This window comes from Globicephala melas, chromosome 15 (assembly GCF_963455315.2).
Source record: "Globicephala melas chromosome 15, mGloMel1.2, whole genome shotgun sequence".
NCBI classification, from domain to species: domain Eukaryota; kingdom Metazoa; phylum Chordata; class Mammalia; order Artiodactyla; family Delphinidae; genus Globicephala; species Globicephala melas.
Window position 1 is genome coordinate 9,114,414 of NC_083328.1, and position 21,032 is coordinate 9,135,445.

The 21,032-nt window shown below is 43.6% G+C and overlaps 1 protein-coding gene across 2 annotated transcripts in view; it reads right to left on the reverse strand.

The window, feature by feature from the left end:
- Positions 1–1,050: 1,050 nt before the first annotated feature.
- Positions 1,051–21,032, reverse strand: part of BAZ1B (bromodomain adjacent to zinc finger domain 1B) — a 66,161-nt gene continuing 46,179 nt past the window's right edge. Inside the window, exons 12-20 of one of the 2 annotated variants that reach the window (XM_060284778.1) lie at positions 19,998–20,175; positions 17,893–18,075; positions 10,644–10,791; positions 9,414–9,561; positions 7,464–7,576; positions 5,007–5,152; positions 3,515–3,618; positions 2,886–3,259; positions 1,051–2,378 (exon numbers count right to left, since the gene is read on the reverse strand). In XM_060284778.1, coding sequence (XP_060140761.1) covers positions 2,902–3,259; positions 3,515–3,618; positions 5,007–5,152; positions 7,464–7,576; positions 9,414–9,561; positions 10,644–10,791; positions 17,893–18,075; positions 19,998–20,175 — 1,378 coding nt within the window. In that variant the 3' untranslated portion in view covers positions 1,051–2,378; positions 2,886–2,901. Of the gene's footprint in view, positions 2,379–2,782; positions 3,260–3,514; positions 3,619–5,006; positions 5,153–7,463; positions 7,577–9,413; positions 9,562–10,643; positions 10,792–17,892; positions 18,076–19,997; positions 20,176–21,032 lie in introns of those variants that run through there. The other variant, XM_030872015.3, reaches the window with a different exon arrangement.

The following is a 21,032-nucleotide window of genomic DNA, read 5'->3' on the forward strand; positions in this document are numbered from 1 at the left end:
GTTTCTCGTGATAGGGAGGAATGGGCTGGGATGGCTGAATAGGACCAGGATACAGAGCCTAGATGAGGTGACAAGGCCCCACAGGCGCTGGCCTGGTGTAGCCTAAGAAACCCACCCCAGGAATAGGACTTCACAGGTGTGGGTGGGCTGGGAGTCCCAAGTCCAACCGTGCCTGTGTGGAAAATGTCTGGAGGTTACACAGCTCCCTCCTCCAGAGCTTGAGGGCTGGTCAAATTCAGTCCGACCTTGGGGCAAACCACTTCCTCCCCTGCGGGACTGAAAATCCCCGAGTGCTTGGCGCGGGCGTGGCTCAAAGCCCACGCTCACCAAGGCCACAAAGGGAGTCAATGGCAGAACCCGCACCCAGGACTTAGGTTTCTCCTCAGATTTCTTCCTATTTTACCTTATGCCATCCCTGGCGCAGCTGGTCAGGAACTGGCAGTTGCGCTTCTCAGTGAATGGGATCACGCAGTGGCCCTATAAGATCCTGGAACTCCACCGGCAGGTTGCCAGCCAGCAGTGATCTACTCAAATTAGCCACTCTGCCTTTACAAAAACTCCCATAAAATATAAATGAAGGCACGAATAAAACAAGATTGGCTATGTAGTAGAACTGTTGAAGCTGAGTAGGTGGGAGTTTGTTCTATTTCCACACTTTTTGTGTATGTTTTATATTTTCCTTGAAAAGTATTTTAAAATGTCGAGTTTCCCCCAAAATTAAGTCCTGAAGGACTACACAAGTTCCCGTAGCGAAGCCTTAAAAAATACTTTCTCCTAGTTCTTAGAAGTTTCAAATGGAATGGGGGGGAGGGGGGTGGGTGTTGAGACAAAGACAAGGCCAGGAGAGGCTTGAAGGTCACAGCTTCGATTACCCAGGGCACCAGAACTCTCTCCTGGAAGCAAAGAAATGCAGTAGATGGATCTGACCTGTGGTTAAAAAGACTAAGTCAGAGGAGGTCCTCTCCATAAGAACAGGCTCCAAGAGTCCATGGGAAGACAGCGCTCGCTCGGGACTGCACCACCCTCCAAGAGCACAAAGAAAAATTCACCAGAATTGTTTCTTCTTTATAAACACAAGTACATAATGTTTATTTGAAATTCCAATTTATTACAAGTTTACCCTTTAATGGGGCCCTTCCTCCTTAAGGACAACTTGAAAAACAACAAAACTCAGGTGTCACTGAAGTGGGAACACGGAATTCTCACTGTTAACAAGAACAGACTGGCTCTAGGGTAAGAGGCAGGGCAGGTGTCCACGGCTGGGATTGTGAAATTGTAACGTCAGTGCTAACTCCAAGCCTGGGGGAGCCAGGATGGTAAACCTATCCAGCAGCCCCTGGAGCAAACCCCAAGGAGGCAAGGAGGCCAGGGGACAAGATCACACCTTGAAGTTTCACTTTAAGAGGTTTTAATTCTCAGGTTCTGTGAGCTTCAATCCCCTTGGTGGACTTCTTTTCCCTTACTTTAAATAGGTACAGAAGAGCTTAGGTGCTCCCATTTTTCCAAATTCAAAGCTGACAGAAAAAGAAATTAAACCCTGTTTTGTGTTTTTATCAAAATCTGCCATAAAAGGGAAAGAAGACTACAAAGTTCTGCCTAAACATAACTACTAGTGCTAGACTCACTGTGGGAAGGGGCCGTGGAGCCCCTCCTCCTGCCCTCCGCCCCCCACCCCGGCACTGAGCACTGAGAGATTCAGGTTCCCGGGGAGCCTGAGTCTGAGGCCAGAACAGCACAGCAGGGGCACTGCACACAGAGGCGGCGGAAACAGCCACCAGGGCAGGCAGAGGGATCGTCCATGACCAGGTCCCCACTGCTGGCCCTGATGAACCCCAACCCAACTTCTCTAAAGGAGAGACGATGGGCCAAGGGAGGAGACTGGGCAAAGTAAAGCAAACACGTTATCATATAAACTGTACTGTACATGTGCCAAAGCAAGATGACAGAAATATTTTTACAAGATGTTCTTTATACAATATCACTGCTGAAACAAGCAACTTTTAATAACTAGAAAAGTCAATTTAAAAAAAATTAAACATTTAAATTCTTCCTGCTTTTCTTCTGCTCCCCTAAGAGCTTGTCTGGTATGTGGGTGGGCTGGGCTCCAACACCCCTCTGGCCAGACCCATCAAAGTAAAGGTTATATGCATGGTTACAAGCAGGGCTCCAGTCTCTGAGTGAAGTGCCTTAGGGTTTTTTTTCCAGGGGGCAAGGTGGGGCGGGAGTGGGGAGAGAGCTGTCACAAGGAAGGGGAGGGGTACTCAGGAATGGCTACAGGACATATCCCTTTACTCTGCCAAGATCAACTCAACAGACCACAACTGTTTCATGATGCTGGTGAACACAGAATTCTGTATGGCACTCACTGATACCATCACCTGAGAGGGAGGGAGGGAGAGACAGAGCACAGGCTTAAAGAAACAAGACTGTGTATAAATATAGATTAAAAAACCCAGTTGGCCTGATTACCCTTCATCCTTCTACGTAATACAGTAATCCCTCCCCTGGAGACCAGAGGGCTTGGCACTGTTGTGGTGGCCAAAGTGGGAGGGACCTTAGGAAAGAAGAAAGAAAAGGAATTGGGTTCACAAGAAAAGCCATACCCTGGGACTCTTCCTGGAAACTCTCGGAAAGGGGGGTTAAGGCCATCTATCCCCCACAGTATTTCTGGGCAAAGACCACCAACCCAGTATTAGGCTCTCCAAAGTGCTCTGCTTGATTAAGGCCCATGGAGAGTTTTGGAGACACGGCACAAGCTCGGATGACAGGCATTCCTGGGCTCCCCGTGACCTCCTCCCTTCCACGTTCTTCTCCAGCGTCCTCTTTCGCCTCCCTCCCCCCTCCCTCGCTCTCTCCCTCGATTCCCCCAACCTCAGCTCCCTTACCAGGGCCCCTGCCTCTCTACTTCTTCTGTCTTCGTCCCCTGGACTGTCCAACGGGCTCTGGCTCACTGTCCGCTTCATCTTCAGCAAGCCGGTCGGGAAACTTCTTACGTTTCCTACGGACATATGGGTGGCCAGGAAGATGTTTATGCAACAGAGCCATCAGACACTGTTCTGTCTTCACCATGCAGTTTAGGACATGGCTGCCTCGGCAGTTGTAAAGCTCAGCGTTGGTAAACACTTGCTTCATGTCAGTAAGAAACTCCTGCACAGAGCGGTAGCTCCCACAGGAACATTTGTTCTGCATTGTCTGGAAGTCCATAGGGTGGGTGATCACGTCATAGTAGTCCTCAGCCTCATCTCTGGTCACGGGCTCTCTGTGGAGAAGAACCAAATGGTGAGATAAGCGCAGCCCTGAATCCAATGGACAGAAACCTTGTTATCAAACCACCAGCCCCAGAACGCCCACCCTGCTGAGACCAGCCCACTGGCAGACAGAGCAACTGTGTTCGCTTGCACTCAGAGCGGGCTCTGCTAGTCTGGAAGCTCATTTCCCTGCCACTGAGATGTGTCCTCGGGGTTCAGCTGCAAGGTTGGCCCTACTCCCCTGCGCCTGAGGCCACGGAGCTCACCTGAAGGGCCAACTGAAGCGGTACTTCACGATCTTGTGGAGGATCTCTTCACACTTCTGCAATTCCAGGCTTTGCCTCCGGGAGCTCCGCTTGGTCTGAAGTACCTGGCACCAAAGAAAGACGACATGTTATTACAGGTCTGAGAAAAGAAGAGTGGACAGGGCAGGAAACGCATATATCTGCTTAACACAGAAAAGAAAAAGGTCAATCATCTTCTCGGAGCAGAGACGGCCAAAATCATCTGAATTGGGCTTCCCTGGTGGCACAGTGGTTGAGAGTCCACCTGCCGATGCAGGGGACGCGGGTCTGTGCCCTGGTCCGGGAAGATCCCACATTCCGCGGAGCGGCTAGGCCCGTGAGCCATGGCCGCTGAGCCTGCGCGTCCAGAGCCTGTGCTCTGCAACGGGAGAGGCCACAACAGTGAGAGGCCCGCGTACCGCAAAGAAGGAAAAAAAAAAAAAATCATCTGACTTGCACGCAGGGAGCGCTCTCAGCAGGGGGCACTAGCCCACCTGCCTCCTCCCTGGTGGACGGTGAGCAAAGCAGTGGAGGACATGCAGCAGTTGCTGTATTACAGCAGTCCTGCCAGGGGCCAGCTAGAGAGGGCCACTGTCACCAGGACGCTAGCCCTCTGAGAGCAGATGGACCTGGGATTACGGTCACACTGCGGATGAGTTTAAACAAGCAACTGCAGAAAGCCAGGTGGGTTATGGGGACCACCCGCAGCCAATTTTGTGGGGGTGGGGTGTCAGAGGGAGGAAAAGCAAAAGGTACAATTCCTTTCCTGGGCTCTCCCCTGCAGGCCTGCAGCAGCTAAGTGGCTAAAGAGAAAGGGGCGTGCCTCCCTTCCAGGTGGCAGGAACAGGCCGTGACTCACAGAAGTAGAGGCACAGAGTTGAAGGGGTTAGGGCCAGGCACACAGGAGGTGCCTGCAATGCCCTTTGAGCACCCTAACGGCTTGCTTTATGCCTCCAGCCCACCTCCAACTCCAATTTAATCTGTCAAAAGAAGCAAATTTTCAAGAGCCTCTTTCTGTCCTTTAAACTTCAAGTGAAACCTAAAGTAAAACCACTAAAATTACATTGGTTGAGGAGCAGAGGGGAGGGTAATGTCCCTCCCATGACAATTGTCGGCAAAAGACCCAAGAGTAAGTGAGGCTCCAACATTGCTGACATTCCCACAACGGAGACCCAGCCCCTCTGAGCCATGGGAGACACATGGATACTATTTTAAAATCCTTAACAAGTCGCAGGCTGCCTGTTAACTAGAGGAGATGTTTGCAGGCTGCAGCAGGGGAATGCCGGACATAGCTGTTCCCGGAGGGCCTGCTGCCTCGTTTGCCTACAGGCCCATCCATCTGCCTCATCAGTCTCCAAAGTTAGGGAGGAGGGAGCAGAGGGGAGGCTCCCACCTGTTGCCTGCTGAATTCCTAATGCTGGAGTGGGGGATACGAAACAGAAATGCTGGAGGGCAGATGATAAATAATTCTTACCAGCTCATCAACCTCAGCCTCGTCTACAGGTGGCGCCTTCGGCCGAGACCTCCTGGTAGGATGCGGCTTCTTACCTGGTCGTCGGCCTGGCCTTGCTGCAGGGGCGATGACACCCTGCTTGCCCCGGACAGTCTTTCGAGGTCTCACTGAAATAAAAAATATGCATAAAAAATATGCAGACCTGAGGATGAAGGGAGCATGCCCATGGAAGGGGTGATACTCTGGACAAGCAAAGCAATGGCTTCCTTTGGTTAGGAGGTGCTCTTGCTATCCGTCTCCTGCCGACCTCACAGGACACTTTAAGGGCAGCAGTAGCAGATGGAAGAATGGGTACTTTTCTGCAACTGCCAAAGACCTTTTAAGAGTCTCTTCAGAAGGCCAGTTCCTTTAGTACGTCCACTCTCTGTCCCCACCCTGTTCAGTTACTCTCAGGAATGAGGGCCTGGAAGGAATCAATTGTAAACTGACTCACTTAGGAGAAAAAGCCACTTGCTGATGGGTCTGCCTGGGAATTCCTTCAGCCCAAGCTCAGCCTGAGAACGCATGTATTTACATGTAAGATGGAATCTGAGTGTGGAACAGATCCTGTTTCATAATTCCCAGAGTTATCCTATACTCACCACCACAATCTTTTCAGAGAAAAGCTGATACTTATGTGAAGTACTTATGTGAAGTCTGCCTCATTGAATCCAGTTTAAGCCTAGCCCAGTCCTGCTTTCTGCGATTTCTAAAAACCATAGACAGTAGGCCCGGCCACTTCCACAAGAGCCCTGCTCGGGATCCCACAAGAGAGAATAAAAACTACAAACGCACCCGAGGCTGCCTGTTTCTCAGGTTTACAACAGGCGCTCAATGTCAGACAAACCAACATTTCTCAATACATCTTCAGGAAACAACGCTCCATCAGGATTAGCTCAAGGCTGCTCCACTAAGCAAATTTTCTCCTGGAAAATGGGGAGGGGCAATTTGGAGAGAGATAGGGGTATACGGAGGCAATGATATAGAGAATCAATAAACAATGTTTTATATTCTACTTCCAGACCATGATGACCCCTCACTGACTATTTTAGGTTCTCTAAGTTGTAAGACTAGGCGAGGAAGAGAGGGTAAGGAGCTGATGCCAAGGATGAAATGATGGATGCAGGGAACAGCCACCGGCCCAGGGCCTCGAGTTGCACTAGGGAACCACATCGTTGGTGGCCTACAAGGCAGAGTAGACAAGAAGCTCTGAAGTTCCAAACACTTCCTGGATCCTTTTGGTAGACAAGGCCCTAGAAACCTGCAGAGGGAACAATTCCCTGGAAAGACGAATAACTTGAAAGTGGAAAGCAACCATTACTTGGAAAATAAACAAAATCAGTCCATTGCTATATTTAGAATCTGTTCCTAGACAACCATGCATCCAAATCACGACTCTGGCAGTACTCCGTGGTCTCTCTGTAATGCAGGGTTAATGAACTACTTGTCTCCTTACTCAGATACCTGAAAAATCATGCCTTGGGAACAAACAAAAGGAGCCCTAGAGGAATGAGAGAAGTGTAGGTGTCCCAAATGAAAACCCTGCAGGATCGGGGAAGACGGTAGCAGGGGTGCAAGCCCAAAGTCCTCAGGTTTTGACAGCACCAGTACAGTAAGGACCAGGAGTGCCAAACGTCCTCTCTCTCCTTTTACAGCAAGTACGACTGTCCAGGGAGTTATGATCTTGGGAACTGTACCTCTCTTGAAAAGCTCATCAAAATCTTCTGTCTGTATTAACCTACAAAGAAGGGTATATTTTGCAAAAAGGGAGGCTGTTAAAAGGCTCAACTACAGGACTTAAGGTTTAACAAAAATGACACGACTCTCAAAGCCTCAAAAAAAACGAACATGAGAGACTGAGTCAACAAGGCGAGTTTATGTGAGGAGGCCTTTTCCCCCTACTGACATCTAGAGAGAAACAGATCTGAACCTTCCTAACAACTACGCCTAAACCATGGAAAAAAGTCTTCCCTTTCCAACTAGCAAATCTACAGCCCTGCACACTACAGGGAAGAGAAGAACCACTGCAACCACAGAAAAACAACTTCTTTAAAAGCAACACTGCACCAGAGGCCAAAAGAACTGCAAGAGACAGCAATGGGTCTAGACCCTTGTTACCCCATCCTCACACTGAGGGGCTCAGAACCAGCAGACCTGTCATAAACAAGACCTGGGGCCTTGAATTCCATGAAATCTTGGACCAAGTGGATCTGCCAGTTTGATGTTCTGAGACCAAGCCACCCAACCTCCTTATAGGAAGGTAGTTAATTGGCATCTTGAAAACCCATTTAAAACGTGGCAGCGGTCGCCCCTCCACCACAGCTTGTGAAAAAAAGAAGACGGCACGATGGCCTTGTTGGGTTATCTACCGCCAACCCAGTCTTTCCAAGTCAGCTTAGAAGACTGTGAGGTTAACTATGAAAGAAACTGAATACTTACGTCGCAAACCAGCCACCTCATAATCTTCCTCCCCCTCCTCCTCCTCCTCTTCTTCCTCTTCGTTGCTCTCATCATCTTCGCTGTCCTCAGAGGCAGACTCTTCCGTATAATTCCTGTGGGGGGAAAGACACTTGTAGAGAACACGGATCTAGGCCGAAGGGGTCCTAAGAAAGGTAAAGTCCCACATAAATTGTGGCAACTTTTCCCTCTTCACAGACTAGACAGATTTCATGCTAAGGGGAGGGAACCTGAATCTAGGCCAGGACACAGGAAGCAGAATGAAAACCTAAGCTTTAACAGAGTGTCTCCTCTATCAGGCCCCAAACCCTCTGGCTACGATATTAATGGCAGCAAAAACCAAGACCAAAATGCAACCCCCACCCCTCAACATACAAAACAAAACTCTGTTCCTTCTGTCTCACAAAAACAGCCAGATAATGTAACATTTCAGGTATTAAAAGTTGTCCCCAGTGCTGGGGTGGACTGAAAGGATAAACAGCCCAGACAGGTGTTACTCCACCTTGATGGCCCCCTTCCAGGAGCTGAAACAGCTTGCAGATGACCATAACATCAAAGCACTGGTAATCCCAGCTCAGAACAGCTGGTCCAAAGCCTCACCATTTCAGAGCGGCAGCCTCATCTCTCTAAGTGTAGCTGGAATGGAGTGAGAAATAACCGAGTAATGCTGTTAGGCAGGGTCAGGATCAAACAGCTCTGACCTTTCAAAGAGACACCAAGCCAGACTGCTACAAGCTGCTCTTCTACAACCTCGAATTTCAACGTGGAAAACAACGTTATTAACTTTAGCAAACATTAGGCGTCTCCTCTTTACAAGGCCCTATGTTTGGCCTTACTGGGATGAGGATGAAGAACAAAGCACCACCTCTACTCTCAGGGCAGAAACAATCTCATAGGAAGACAGCCGTGGATAAAACTGACCAAAAAGGCAAGATGCATCGAAAAACAACTTTGGACATGGAAAGCTGAACTGGAACACAGAGGAGGAACAAGTAATCCTAAGGATGTAAGGATGTTTCCAAAAAGCAGTGAAATTTTAGGTAGGCCATGGTCAGTTTAGCCAGGTGGGAGTTCTGGGGACAGGGAATATTCCCAGCTGGGAGGAAAGCACAAGAGGCAAGGATGCACAATGAACAGCCTGTAACAAGCACACAAACATGGGAACAAGGGCTTAGAAAAACATCAGCTAGTATTACATAATGAGAGTCTCAAAAGCTAGGCTAGGGAGTTTGGACTTTACTCTAGAGGCAGGGGGAAGATCGAAGTTTTTGAACACGACAGTGACATAAGCAAATCTTTGTCTTACGTAAACCATTCTGGTATCACCATAAGAGCTGGATGGATAAGAGGGAGGAAGATATGAGGTAGAGTTGAGAAGCCACTGAAGGAGCCCAGATGAGAGATGGAGAGGGCCAAATGACAGCAGGGACCATGGGGAATGGACATCAGGATTCTGACTCATTAAGACATCTAGACACTGAATTGATAACATCTGGCAAGTTGAATGAATACGGAGACGGGGGAGAGGAAGACACCAAGTTGACACCAAAATTCTAATCATGCTAAGGAAGGAAGAGTAGGTACAGGTAAGGAAGGTAGTGAGTTTCAGGATTTTTAGCAGTGACTGGCTGCAGAAGTCATCACAAATTAAGAAGTGGGCGAAGTGGAAGCAAACAAAGGATATGTTATTTGAGAAGAATGTATGACCAAGAAGACATAAAACACAGCTGGTAATGAAAACAAGAAATGTCGACAATTAAGCTAAAATTAAATCAGAGCCCTTTGAGCCCCCACTGTAATACCTTAAATGATGGGGCTCTGCACACAAAAGATGAACTTAAAGCTCCTCAGCATCATTCAGTTTGAATAACCCAAGCTCAAGTATAACAGCTATTTATTAATTTATTTGTTTTTAAAAGAAGAAATTCTCACCTGCCACGGGAGTTGCGCCTGGCAGTGGCAGGCTGGCAGGCTGGGCACTGCCATTCACCATCTGGTACTTCATAGAGGGCCGGCCTCAGACAAAACAGGTGGAAGGCTTTATTACACTCGTCACACAAGATCAGCTTGTCATCCTCACCTGCAAGGAGATAAACTTGTACAGCACTGTAGGGAGTGGGGCAGTAGTCAGTGAGCTGTAAGGAAGAGCTGCTCAGCCTCAATTAACCCAATGGAAGAACAAACATTCTAGTACACTGCTACCCCATTTTAAAAAAACTCAGTCATCTTCTGAAAAAAAATGTAGCATTAACTAGACTATAGGTAATTTAGGGTTCAGGTCTTCTAACTTATATCCCCAAATACTCCGGGCTGGAAGACGACAGTTAACATTTACTAGGAGATAGCAAAAAATCAAGCAGTAGCAGGAGATTTTTGCTGCCCCTGTCCCACTAAGAAACGAATCTCCCATGAAGTATTACATTTTTTGCCCTTCCTCCTCCTCCCCGACGACACAAATGCTTCCCAACTCATATCTGATATGGTTCTCCTAAATCATTCGGTTTCCCTACATTTGAAAATACACCAAACCAATTTAAATGATAACTTCTCCTCTCCAACCTTCATTCTACATCAGTTTTTAGAGCAACTGAATGATTTTACATAGGTCTTTTCATCCTTGTAAAGTAAATCACAAAACAGCTTTAGCCACTGAGAAGTCAACCACTGGGGGGCTTTTAGCCATCTAGTTCCTTTTACACATAATGGGGCTCTAAAAGTTCTCAGCATTAAACAGTCCAAATGCTTCGCTCTGTAGGATTCCATGCCAGAAGGTCCAAACCCAACTATTCTTCACAACGTTCAAATACTGCCCTCTACTGGTAGCACCCACCTTACTTCATGGATGACTAAAATTAAGAGATAATGAGAGATTTAAAATTTTAGTTAAAACTAATTTGTTCCCTATAGAAAATCTAAGAATTGGCGAGATCAACTGCTCTTATTTTACACTCAAAACTGAGGCACAAAGGGCCTGCTGTGATTTGCGAGCGTGTGACTTTAACGACTAGCATTTTATGGACTTTCAGGAGAAGGTAAAAAATCTGGCCCACCACCACCACATTTAAAAGTTGTGCACACAGAATTCTTAAGGGATAAAAGATCTTGCAAATGGAAGTCCTAGTGCCTAATACACTCAGATAAGCAACTCTGATTTAAATATACCTTTCTTTCGACAAACTTTGCATCTAGCATTTTCTGCTGACATATCCCATTTGATACAGGCATCAAGCATCCCAAGTAGAACATGCATTCTGGAAAAAGTCTGAGCTTCACGGATTGCTGTCTTCCATTTTTCCAGAGCAGATGCGACCTAAACAGAGACCAAACCAGGCCAGCATTACTACAATGACTTCAAAGACATGAAATGTGGATTTTTCACATGATACTGACAGTATACACAGAGAGAGGACTACAACTAGGTAAAGATACGAGAGCATCCTGATACATTCACCTCCTAGAGCTCCTCTGGTCTAACCCATTTATCTTACAGAAGAAACCAAGGCTCGGAAGGGTGGAAAAAAGTTGCCAGAGGTCACACAAAGAATTCAAGGAGGGGGAAATGACTAGAAACATGTCACTTCTAGTGAAATCAACTTAAAGATTCAGTATCATTTAAAAGCAGGAACATTTGTACTGTGTAAATAATGCTAGTATGCAACAATGTCATGTAGCTTGGTCAGTAAGATTATCAGTTTCTGCACTAATATGTACCATAATCCCAGATTATAGGGCCAAGAAATAGTAAATAGTATCGATAAAGCATTCTATAATTCTTAAAAGTATTAAGTACTGATACGAAATATTCTCTTGACTTTATCACCAACTTCTAACTTAAGTGAAATCTGTAAAGTCCCAGGGGTTGGCCTGATTTCATTCTGGGCAGTTACTCTCAGCATAATCCACACTGTCTCCACTCATCATCAGAAAATGCAAATTAATTTAGAATTAGCAAAGTAAAAGAGGATGGAGAAAAAAGTAATTAGGAATTTTCAACCCTCCCTCTATAAAATATACATTCTGAGGAGGAACAAAAATGCCATTTTAGGATAATTCATTTATTTGTATTGCTGTTTTATTAATTAAAAGGTGACTTTTGGGGATGTTTTCAAAGCACTAAAAAAGCCTAAACAATTAGGGTGAGCATCCATGTAAACAAATGCCATTATAGGGGACATCATTCTCAGACAGTCAGAAAATACAACAGAGCTGGACAAGGTAAAGCTTCGGCAGTATACCAGAAGCTGAGAGACTAGGTTATCTCACTCTCATCTACCTTGTGGAGGTCATACTGCTTAACTCAGTCATGACTGAACTAAAGTTAGCCATGCTGGCTACTTTTATTATACAACCTGGCTAGCTCTAGCTAACTGACAACAGCACTGCTTGGTTTCACTGCCCTGTCCTAGGCAAAAAGCCTATTTTAAGTAATAGTCTTCCTCCTTTAAGAAAGGCCTGTTATCCCTGAAAGACCACAGCTCAATTTGAAATAGAGCTGCCAAGGGACAAAGACAGTTGAGCTACTTCTGAACCTGTAGTGTGAGAGTTCAGGGAGGGGACCAAAGGCTGTCTATTCTCTTTCCTATAGAAACAGAGAACCACTGAGAGCCTTGTGTGTATAAATTTATGAATAATGAGGATAAGTAACAAACACATCGAAAAAATCTATTTAAGAGGCTGCTAAAGTTCTAATGGAAACTGACTCATTCCTTACTCCAACCTGCAGTGAAGATATTTCAACATCTGCCTTTGAAATACAATTTCCTTCCTTCCCTTTTCAGAGCTCCTCAGTAGGATGTAAGATCTACAATCACAGGTGCCTTGCAGGTCTTCTCCCCTAATGTAACGGAGAGCTGACATACGGTACCACAGATTCTCTTACTGTAATAATTAATGCAAATCTCTTCATTCAGTGGAACATATATTTAAGAATTTCAGGTTTGGTTCCTAAAAGAGTGTTATTGAGAACACTCAATTAGCCAAGGAATGGTTAAAATGGGCTTTGCTGTCCTCTAGTGGACAGTCAGATGCACAAAAGCATTAAAAAATTCATCAGTTGGGCTTCCCTGGTGGTGCAGTGGTTGAGAGTCCGCCTGCCGATGCAGAGGACACGGGTTCGTGCCCCGGTCTGGGAAGATCCCACATGCCGCGGAGCAGCTAGGCCCGTGAGCCATGGCCGCTGAGCCTGCATGTCCGGAGCCTGTGCTCTGCAACGGGAGAGGCCACAACAGTGAGAGGCCCACGTACCGCAAAAAAAAAAACAAACAAAACATCAGTATACAGTACTGCTTTTTACTTATTTCCTATAAATTATAAAATCTGAACACCCAGCACATGTGCCCTCATTAAAAGAAACAAACAAAAATCTGAAAGAGGGGCTTCCCTGGTGACGTAGGGGTTAAGAATCCGCCTGCCAATGCAGGGGACATGGGTTCAAGCCCTGGTCCGGAAAGATCCCACACGCCTCAGAGCAACTAAGCCCGTGTGCCACAACTACTAAGCCTGCGCTCTAGAGCCCATGAGCCACAACTACTGAAGCCCGTGCGCCCAGAGCCCGTGCTCCGCAACAAGAGAAGCCACTGCAGTGAGAAGCCCGCGCACCACAATGAAGAGTAGGTCCCGCTCGCCGCAACTAGAGAAAGTCCGCGCTCAGCAACAAAGACCCAACACAGACAAAAATAAATTTATATATATATATATATATAAGAAAACTGGAAGAGATCTTGAGAATAAGCTTATTTAGCCTCATTTTAAAAACAGATTTACTGAGATATAATTTATATACTATCGATAACAAGTTCCCCCTGTAAAGTGTACAGTCAATGCCTTTTCATATATTTGCAGAGTTGTACAACTATCAACATAATCTTAATTTTAGAACACTTTCATCACCCAAAAAAGAAACCTTGTCATTCCCCATTCCCTACCCTAACCCACCACTTCCCCGGCCCTAGGCAACCACAATCTTCTTTTGCTTTATAGATTTACCTATTCTGACATTTCATATAACATGTGGCCTTTTGTGACTCGCTTCTTTTACTGAGCATAATGTTTTCTAGCTTCATCCACATCCCAGCATGTAACAGCACTTCACTCCATTTTAACTGCTGAGTAATACATCCATTTTGTTTATCCATTCATTAGTTGGCAGACATTTGGATTGTTTCTGCTTTTTGACTATGCTGAATAACAAACACTGCTATGAATGTCTGTGCACATGTGTGTAATGTTCATTTATTATTTTTCGTGAAAAGAAAGTTTGCCCAAGGTCTCACAGCAATTTAGGGCCAGGTCTCCCAATCCCCAATCCAACGCTCCTGGCATTATACATTAGATCCTGTTTCATCCACTGAGTTATCCATCTAGACCAGCCTCGTCTCCAGCTAGCCTCTAATTTCGAGGGCGAAAACAATAGGCACTCAGATTTTAAAGAACATCTTAAGTATCCTCCCACTGCACAAAATTCCAGTCCAGAACATTAAAAACAAAACAAAAAAACCCCACCATATCGAAGACTTTTTAAAAACACAGGAACAGCAGCAAGATAAAGTTTTGACATACAACACGGTAGCATCAAGTAAATATTCTGTTTTGCAGTACTGCTGGGAAGCTGGACACACAACACTGATGAAAAAGTCAAATTCTTTAGCATATTTAAATGAAGTTGGGACCTAGTTAGAAGTGGTAGAAGTGCGTATAACAAAATCAAGGGGAAGCCACCTTATGTGCAAGTCACCATTAATCCCTTTACCTAACAGTAAAAAGGCAATATATCTTGGCAAGAATATAATGAGGCTTCAGACCATATTCTTCCATAAAAGAACATTTAAAATGGAAAAACAGATAATCAGGGACAAATGCATCCAAAGCAAAAAGAGTCTAACAGAACCCAGGATTTGGCCAAATTATACGTCTTTCCCATTTAATGCAAGAAAATGAAATAAACATTAAATATTTGAAATAATTGACTATTACAAAAAGGGATTTGAGAGATAATCTACTTTTTCAAATAAGGAAACTGAAGCACAGATTAGGGACTGATATTAGCTCATGCAACAACCTAGTGCCAATTGAAAAAACCCTGGCCCATGCTAAGTGGAAACCTTCAAAGCAAAGGACAGTGGAAAATTTCAGAGCTGTGGCAAGGCTGACCTTCGGTGGGGAACTGCAGGGCATAATGCCATTTTAATGGAGAACATTGCTGAACTACTTAGTAGGCAGCCTAATTGATTTTCCAAGAAACTCTTCCATGTTTTCCATTTGTGTACTATGTGTCTGGGCCTCAAGGTTAAATCTGCAAAGTGCTCATATTTTCCTCCCCAATCAATCTAAGAATCGTCTCATATGACAAGCTAAAAAGAGGTTACTTCGCTATGGGGTTAAATACTAAAAAAGAACTTAAATGAGAACTCTACAGCTACTAGTTCCCAATGAGAAGAAAAATTTTATTGAGTCAAGAAATGGCAAGGAAAGATCACATCAAGAAAAATACTAGGACTTCCCTCGCGATTCAGTGGTTAAGACTTCGCCTTCCAATGCAGGGGGCCTGGGTTCCATCCCTGGTTGGGGAGCTAAGATCCCACATATCTCCCTGGCCAAAAATCCAAATCATAAAACAGTAGCAATATTGTAACAAATTCAATAAAGACTTTACCTGTGTGAAATCTCTGAGTCTATGCCATGAATTAATAGTTAAATGTTTATCTAACTGAATCTTAGTTCTCTACTCACCTCTGACCCAACATGTTCTTTCCTGTATCACATATCACTCTTGGCCTCAGGAAGAAACCCAGGGGGAACATGACAACTGTGTACAGCTACCAGAGGAGCTTTAGAGAGTAAACTCATTCTGTGTAAACTCAGGGCAAAACAAGGACCAGCTGTCAATGATGAGAAGGCAATTTCAGCTCAACCTAACATTATGTCCACCCCGCTTCCACAACCTAATTAATTTCTACCTATTCTTCAAAACTCCAGCTGATAGATTCTCTTCTCTGGGAAGTTCTAAGCTGCCCTGGTATCCCTCACAGGAGAGCCAAGCACTGCTCTTTCTCAACATACTTGTCACTCTACTCCAACCATCTCTCACATTCAGAGTTCCTTGAGAGCAAGGACTTCCAGCTTCTACTTATGACCAAAACCCCCAGACTTTTGCACAATGACTGGCACAGGCAAGCCTTTACCAGATGTTTGCGAAAGAAAGGAAAGGAGGGAGGGAGGGAGGGAAGTCAAAAACAAGGGAAAGTATTCCACTGGATAATGGCTGGGACAGCTCCCTTAATGTAGTATTTTCAAATTCTTTTCTTCACAAGTAATCTTAAGCAGAAATCTAGTACACAAAACAGAAAAAAATGGAGCTGCTAATTATCCTAAAAAAGAAAAACCAGAGACAGCATAATGTTCATCAATAAGGAATTAGGATGTTAAAAAAACAAAACAAAACAACAACAACCAAAAAAACCCAAATACCAGGATGATCTATACGGACTGACAGAGCGAGAGGACAGATGCCTAAGATATGTTGATGAGTGAAAAACTGCAGAATATTATGCAGAGGGTTCCATTCTGTAAAAATCCAACAAAACTATCTTTGTATGTACACAGAAACACGTCAAACTATTAAAGAGTGATGTCCTTGGGTGGTGTGTGTGTGTGGCAAAACTAAAATGGGAATTGTCTCATATCGTATCTACCTCTCACATTTGATTTACTTACAATGAGCTACTTCTAAAATTAAAAAACCCAGAAAACTGGATTATACACATACAAAAAAATGAAGTTGGACCCTTACCTTATACTATATACAAAAATTAACTCAAAATGGATCAAAGATCTAAATGTAAAAGCTCAGACTATAAAACCTGTAGAATAAAATACAGGAGGAAAGCTTCATGACATTGGATTTGACACCAACAGCAGAGGCAAAAAAAGAAAAAACAGGTAAGTTGAACTTCATCGAAGTTTAAAACTTTTTGCGTCAAAAGACACCATCAACAGAATGAAAAAGCAGGTAATTCCCCGGCAGTCCAGTTGTTAGGACTCCGCGTTTCCACTGCAGTGGGCACAGGTTCAATCCCTGGTCAGGGTACTAAAATCCCACGTGCTGCTCGGCACGGCTAAAAAAAAAAAACTGAACAAGCAGCTCACGAAATGGGAGATTATATTTGCAAATCATGTATCTGATAAAGGATTAATATTCAGAACATATAAGGAACCCACACATCTCCCCACCCCACCCCCACAAAAAAATTTAAAAATAGCCAAATGACTCAGAAAGACATTTCCCCCAAAAGATAAGCAGCCAATAAGCACATGAAAAGATGCTCAACATCACCAATTACTAGGGAAATGTAAATCAAAACCACAAGGTAGGGCTTCCCTAGTGGCACAGTGGTTGAGAGTCCGCCTGCCAATGCAGGGGACAAGGGTTCAATCCCTGGTCCAGGAGATCCCATGTGCCGCGGAGCAACTAAGGCTGTGAGCCACAACTACTGAGCCTGTGCTCTAGAGCCCAAGAGCCACAACTACTGAGCCTGCACGCCATAACTACTGAAGCCTGCGTGCCTAGAGCCCGTGCTCTGCAACAAGAGAAGCCACCATAAGAAGCCTGCGCACCGCAACAAAGAGTAGCCCCCGCTCGCTGCAACTAGAGAAAACCCACGCGCAGCAACGAAGACCCAACGCAGCCAAAAATAAATAAATAAAAAAAATAAAAATTAAAAAAAAGGTGGAAGTGACCCAAGTGTCCACCGATGGACCAATAAACAAAATATGGCCTATACACACAATGGAATATTATTCAGTCTTAAAAAGGAAGGAAATTCTGGCAAATGCTACAATGTAGATAACTCTGAAGAAGTTAAATAAACCAGTCACAAAAGGACAAATACAGTATGATCCCACTTTATATGAGGTACCTAGAGTAGTCAAATTCATAGACAAAGAAAGAAAATGATGGTTGCCAGGGATTGGGCGGGTGAGATGGGTAGTTTAGTGTTTAAAGGGCATAGTTTTGCTTTGGGAAGATAAAAAAATTCTGGAGATGGATGGTAGTAATAGTTACAGAACAACGTGAATGTACTTAATGACATAGAACCATACATGTAAAAGTGGCTAAGTTGTTCATTATGTATATTTTACAATTCTTAAAAGTTTAAAAACCACCACCTTTTAAAAAAAGGAATTAGATCTGGTAAAGTGGAAGGGGGGACTCTGACAAACTATCCAGCTCTACAGGCAGGGCTGTGCTCCACAGACCAGTTTGAAAACTACAACATTTGGAGAAAGCGATAAAGATCAAACACTGGCTAGGGAACAGTGCTTATGTAACTAAAAAGCATAGGGTTAGATAATTTTAAAACCAGATCACATACTTCTACGCAGTCATAAAACTACATCTTCATTAGCTAAATACCTTTGCTTCCTCTGCCATTTTTTTCTCTTCATCCACCTCTTCAGTCTTTGCTGAATCTTCGCTTTGGAGTTTTCTTCTCTTTTGCTTGGGAGCCATGAAGCCTTGGAGAAATTTCTTTATGACACTGGCTTGAAGGGCAATCACACACTCGCCAAAATCCTTCAGTTTCTCTAGTGAGATCACCTACAGAAAAAGATTTAAAAACCAGACTGAGTAAAAGGCCAAGAGAAAGATGAAATAGACAATCCTCGATTAAATTCAAATCAACCTAGACCCAAATTGGTCACATAACATTAATTTAACTGGGTTCCTCAGTTCAATGGATGGCTTATGCATTTGAAAGTAGCCAACTACTTGGATTTCCCTGATGAAGGGATCCATGGGAGGCTGAAACTTGCTCTACTTAAAGGAAGTTACTGAACTCATTCATACACTCAGTGACTGAGTGCCTACTACGTGCAAATGACAGTCTCAAGGCAAAGAAAAACTGAGAAGGAAAGTAAAAATTTACCAACCTAACAGCTTACAACCTATAAGCCAGATAATACATTTTACATACTTGATCTCATCTAAGCCTCACATTTATTTTATGGATGAGGAAGCATAAACTAAATCACTTTGATCCAAATCATGCTCTTAAGGACTGAAACTACCTTCTCAGCCACACAACACATGCCAATTAAAAAAATACCATTTTAGGGGCTTCCCTGGCGGTGCAGTGGTTGAGAGTCCGCCTGTCGATGAAGGGGACGCGGGTTTGTGCCCCGGTCTGGGAGGATCCCACATATTGCGGAGCAGCTGGGCCCGTGAGCCATGGCCGCTGAGCCTGCACGTCCGGAGCCTGTGCTCCGCAACGGGAGAGGCCGCAACAGTGAGAGGCCCGCGTACCGCAAACAAAAACAAAAACAAAAAACCCCCCCACCATTTTATAACTACAAAGAGAAACAAAGAATGATGATAATCCAACGTTAGCAAGGTGTGGGCCCGGGTTTGGCACAAAGTAGGTTATTGATAGATATTTGCTAAATAAACAAAAAAGTAACTGTAATATTTGAAACAGGTGAAATTCTTTTGGTTGAGTAATTCCTAAAAAAAAATCTTTAAGAACAATAAAGATGTTTAAACCTTTTTCCCAGGTAATGTACCAAGAATTCATAACCAGACTAATGAAAAAAAGTTACATATATAAGATGCATATATAATTTGTTAATTCTAATGGCAAAGAAATAGAAATACAAAAGTCTGGCAGTAAAAGATTTACGATATCAACTCCATGTGTTATTATGTACCCCAAAGTGACATTAAAGATTAAAAGAAATGGAAAGTATTTATAAAATGAGGGAAAATTGGAGGGCAGTGGGAGGTTCAACTGCTCATAAAAATCACACAACTATTAACACACTGTTATAATGCAAATGAACAATTTGAAAAGACTCACAAATATTAATGTTTGGAGTTACGTGGACTTTATTATTTAAAATTAACAAAAAAATTTTTACAGTGATAACTCATGGACAGTGTTCTCCAATCTTTTCTCCAGCTTTGTTACCTAAAATCTAATGTGGAACACAGGGTCTCTTGAACTGTTTCACCTATAACACTTAAGGGTCCTTCTGAACAGTAAGCGATAAGACTACTAAAGTGCCTTCACTGAAATGTACCTGTTTAACAGCATGAGTGCTGCCGAACACAAGTATAACTAAGCTGATCAAGTATAGAGAATGAACAAAAGCAAGATACACAAATGTTTCATACCTTACAGCACAGGCATCACATGGGAATGGATAGGTACATGGGAATGGATAGGTTAAATAATGTTATATGAGTAAGACTCCAGGACTAGTTTTCATTCAACTTAATAGAAAAGCTCTTTTTGAACAAAGGTTCTGAGCCAAATACTAGATTTTCCTGGATACCAGCAGAATATAACAAAGGAAAAGTATCATATGTACATAGAGAATTTAGGGTTCCACATGTGTCTTTCAAGACAAATGCAAATATGATTCCCAGGGTCATCTAGGAAAGTCAAGAACAATATCAGGGAACAATTCCAAATTGAGTTTACATGAGTAACATTTCAAAGGGTGTTTTCCTTATATTCTTACCCGAGCTTCAAATTCTGATGTTTCTTCCACATAACCAAGTCCTCCCTTCTGTAACCTTGTTGCAACTTCAATGAGATCACTACGAAGGAAGTTTAAAAGCTCCTGGTTGCCATCACAGGATTTTAGACCCAAATTTGGCTTCCGGGCCAGATGAATAGAATGAATAATGTCCTGGTACCTAGAAAAGTTGAGGCAAAGGGGAGGAGGAATAAAGGAACTTTAAAAAATGGTCTATGAATTTCAATTACTTGAATGACATGTTTTATTTCTAGATGACTTATTTAGATCCTTTTCATCTCTCGTTTAATAGTCTCATGTTTCTCACACAAAATTTCAAATTTCTCTTATTCTTGATTCATTTAAAAAACACACATTTTGTTCTGTATATGGTAATTCCAGTATCTGAAGTATGTTTCTTTACCTAGCTCTCATTCATGGTAACTGGTTTGTGTGGTTTTTTGGGGGTGTTTATTGTTTTTTTTTACCAAGAGTTTCTTGATATTTTATCTGTGGAAATTCTTTGAGGCCTGGTTTGAAGTTATGCTCCTCCAAGGAGAGTGTGCATCTGCTTATGTTAGTTGCCAGAAATTGCTACCAACCGGAGACAAACTTTAAATCGTCTGCCTGGATTCTTCACAACACAGAAGAAACATGAATTTGAGCTGAAAACCTACACAAGGACCTTCAGAGTTCACTTTCACACTGAAGATTAACCTTCTGAGGTCACAGTAATAAAGACTCTAATAAGACTCTCTACCCTGGATTCGCCATAAGCTTCACTGTTGGCTTCTTACACCAAAAACTAATGTTCAAAGTCATCGAAGTCGAGTACTAAGTTCCCTTTTCATGCTTAATAATAAGGAGTTTTAATATTATTTTCCTCTGACTATACATTGTGTCTCACTGGTGTTCTTATAAAGGATTCTGCTTTCACTGCCTTCTACCACATAATTTTCCCTTTATTTTCTTCTTTGATCTAAGTGTTATCAAGACAGGACGATTCTGAATACAATTTTAATTCATTTATACATTAAG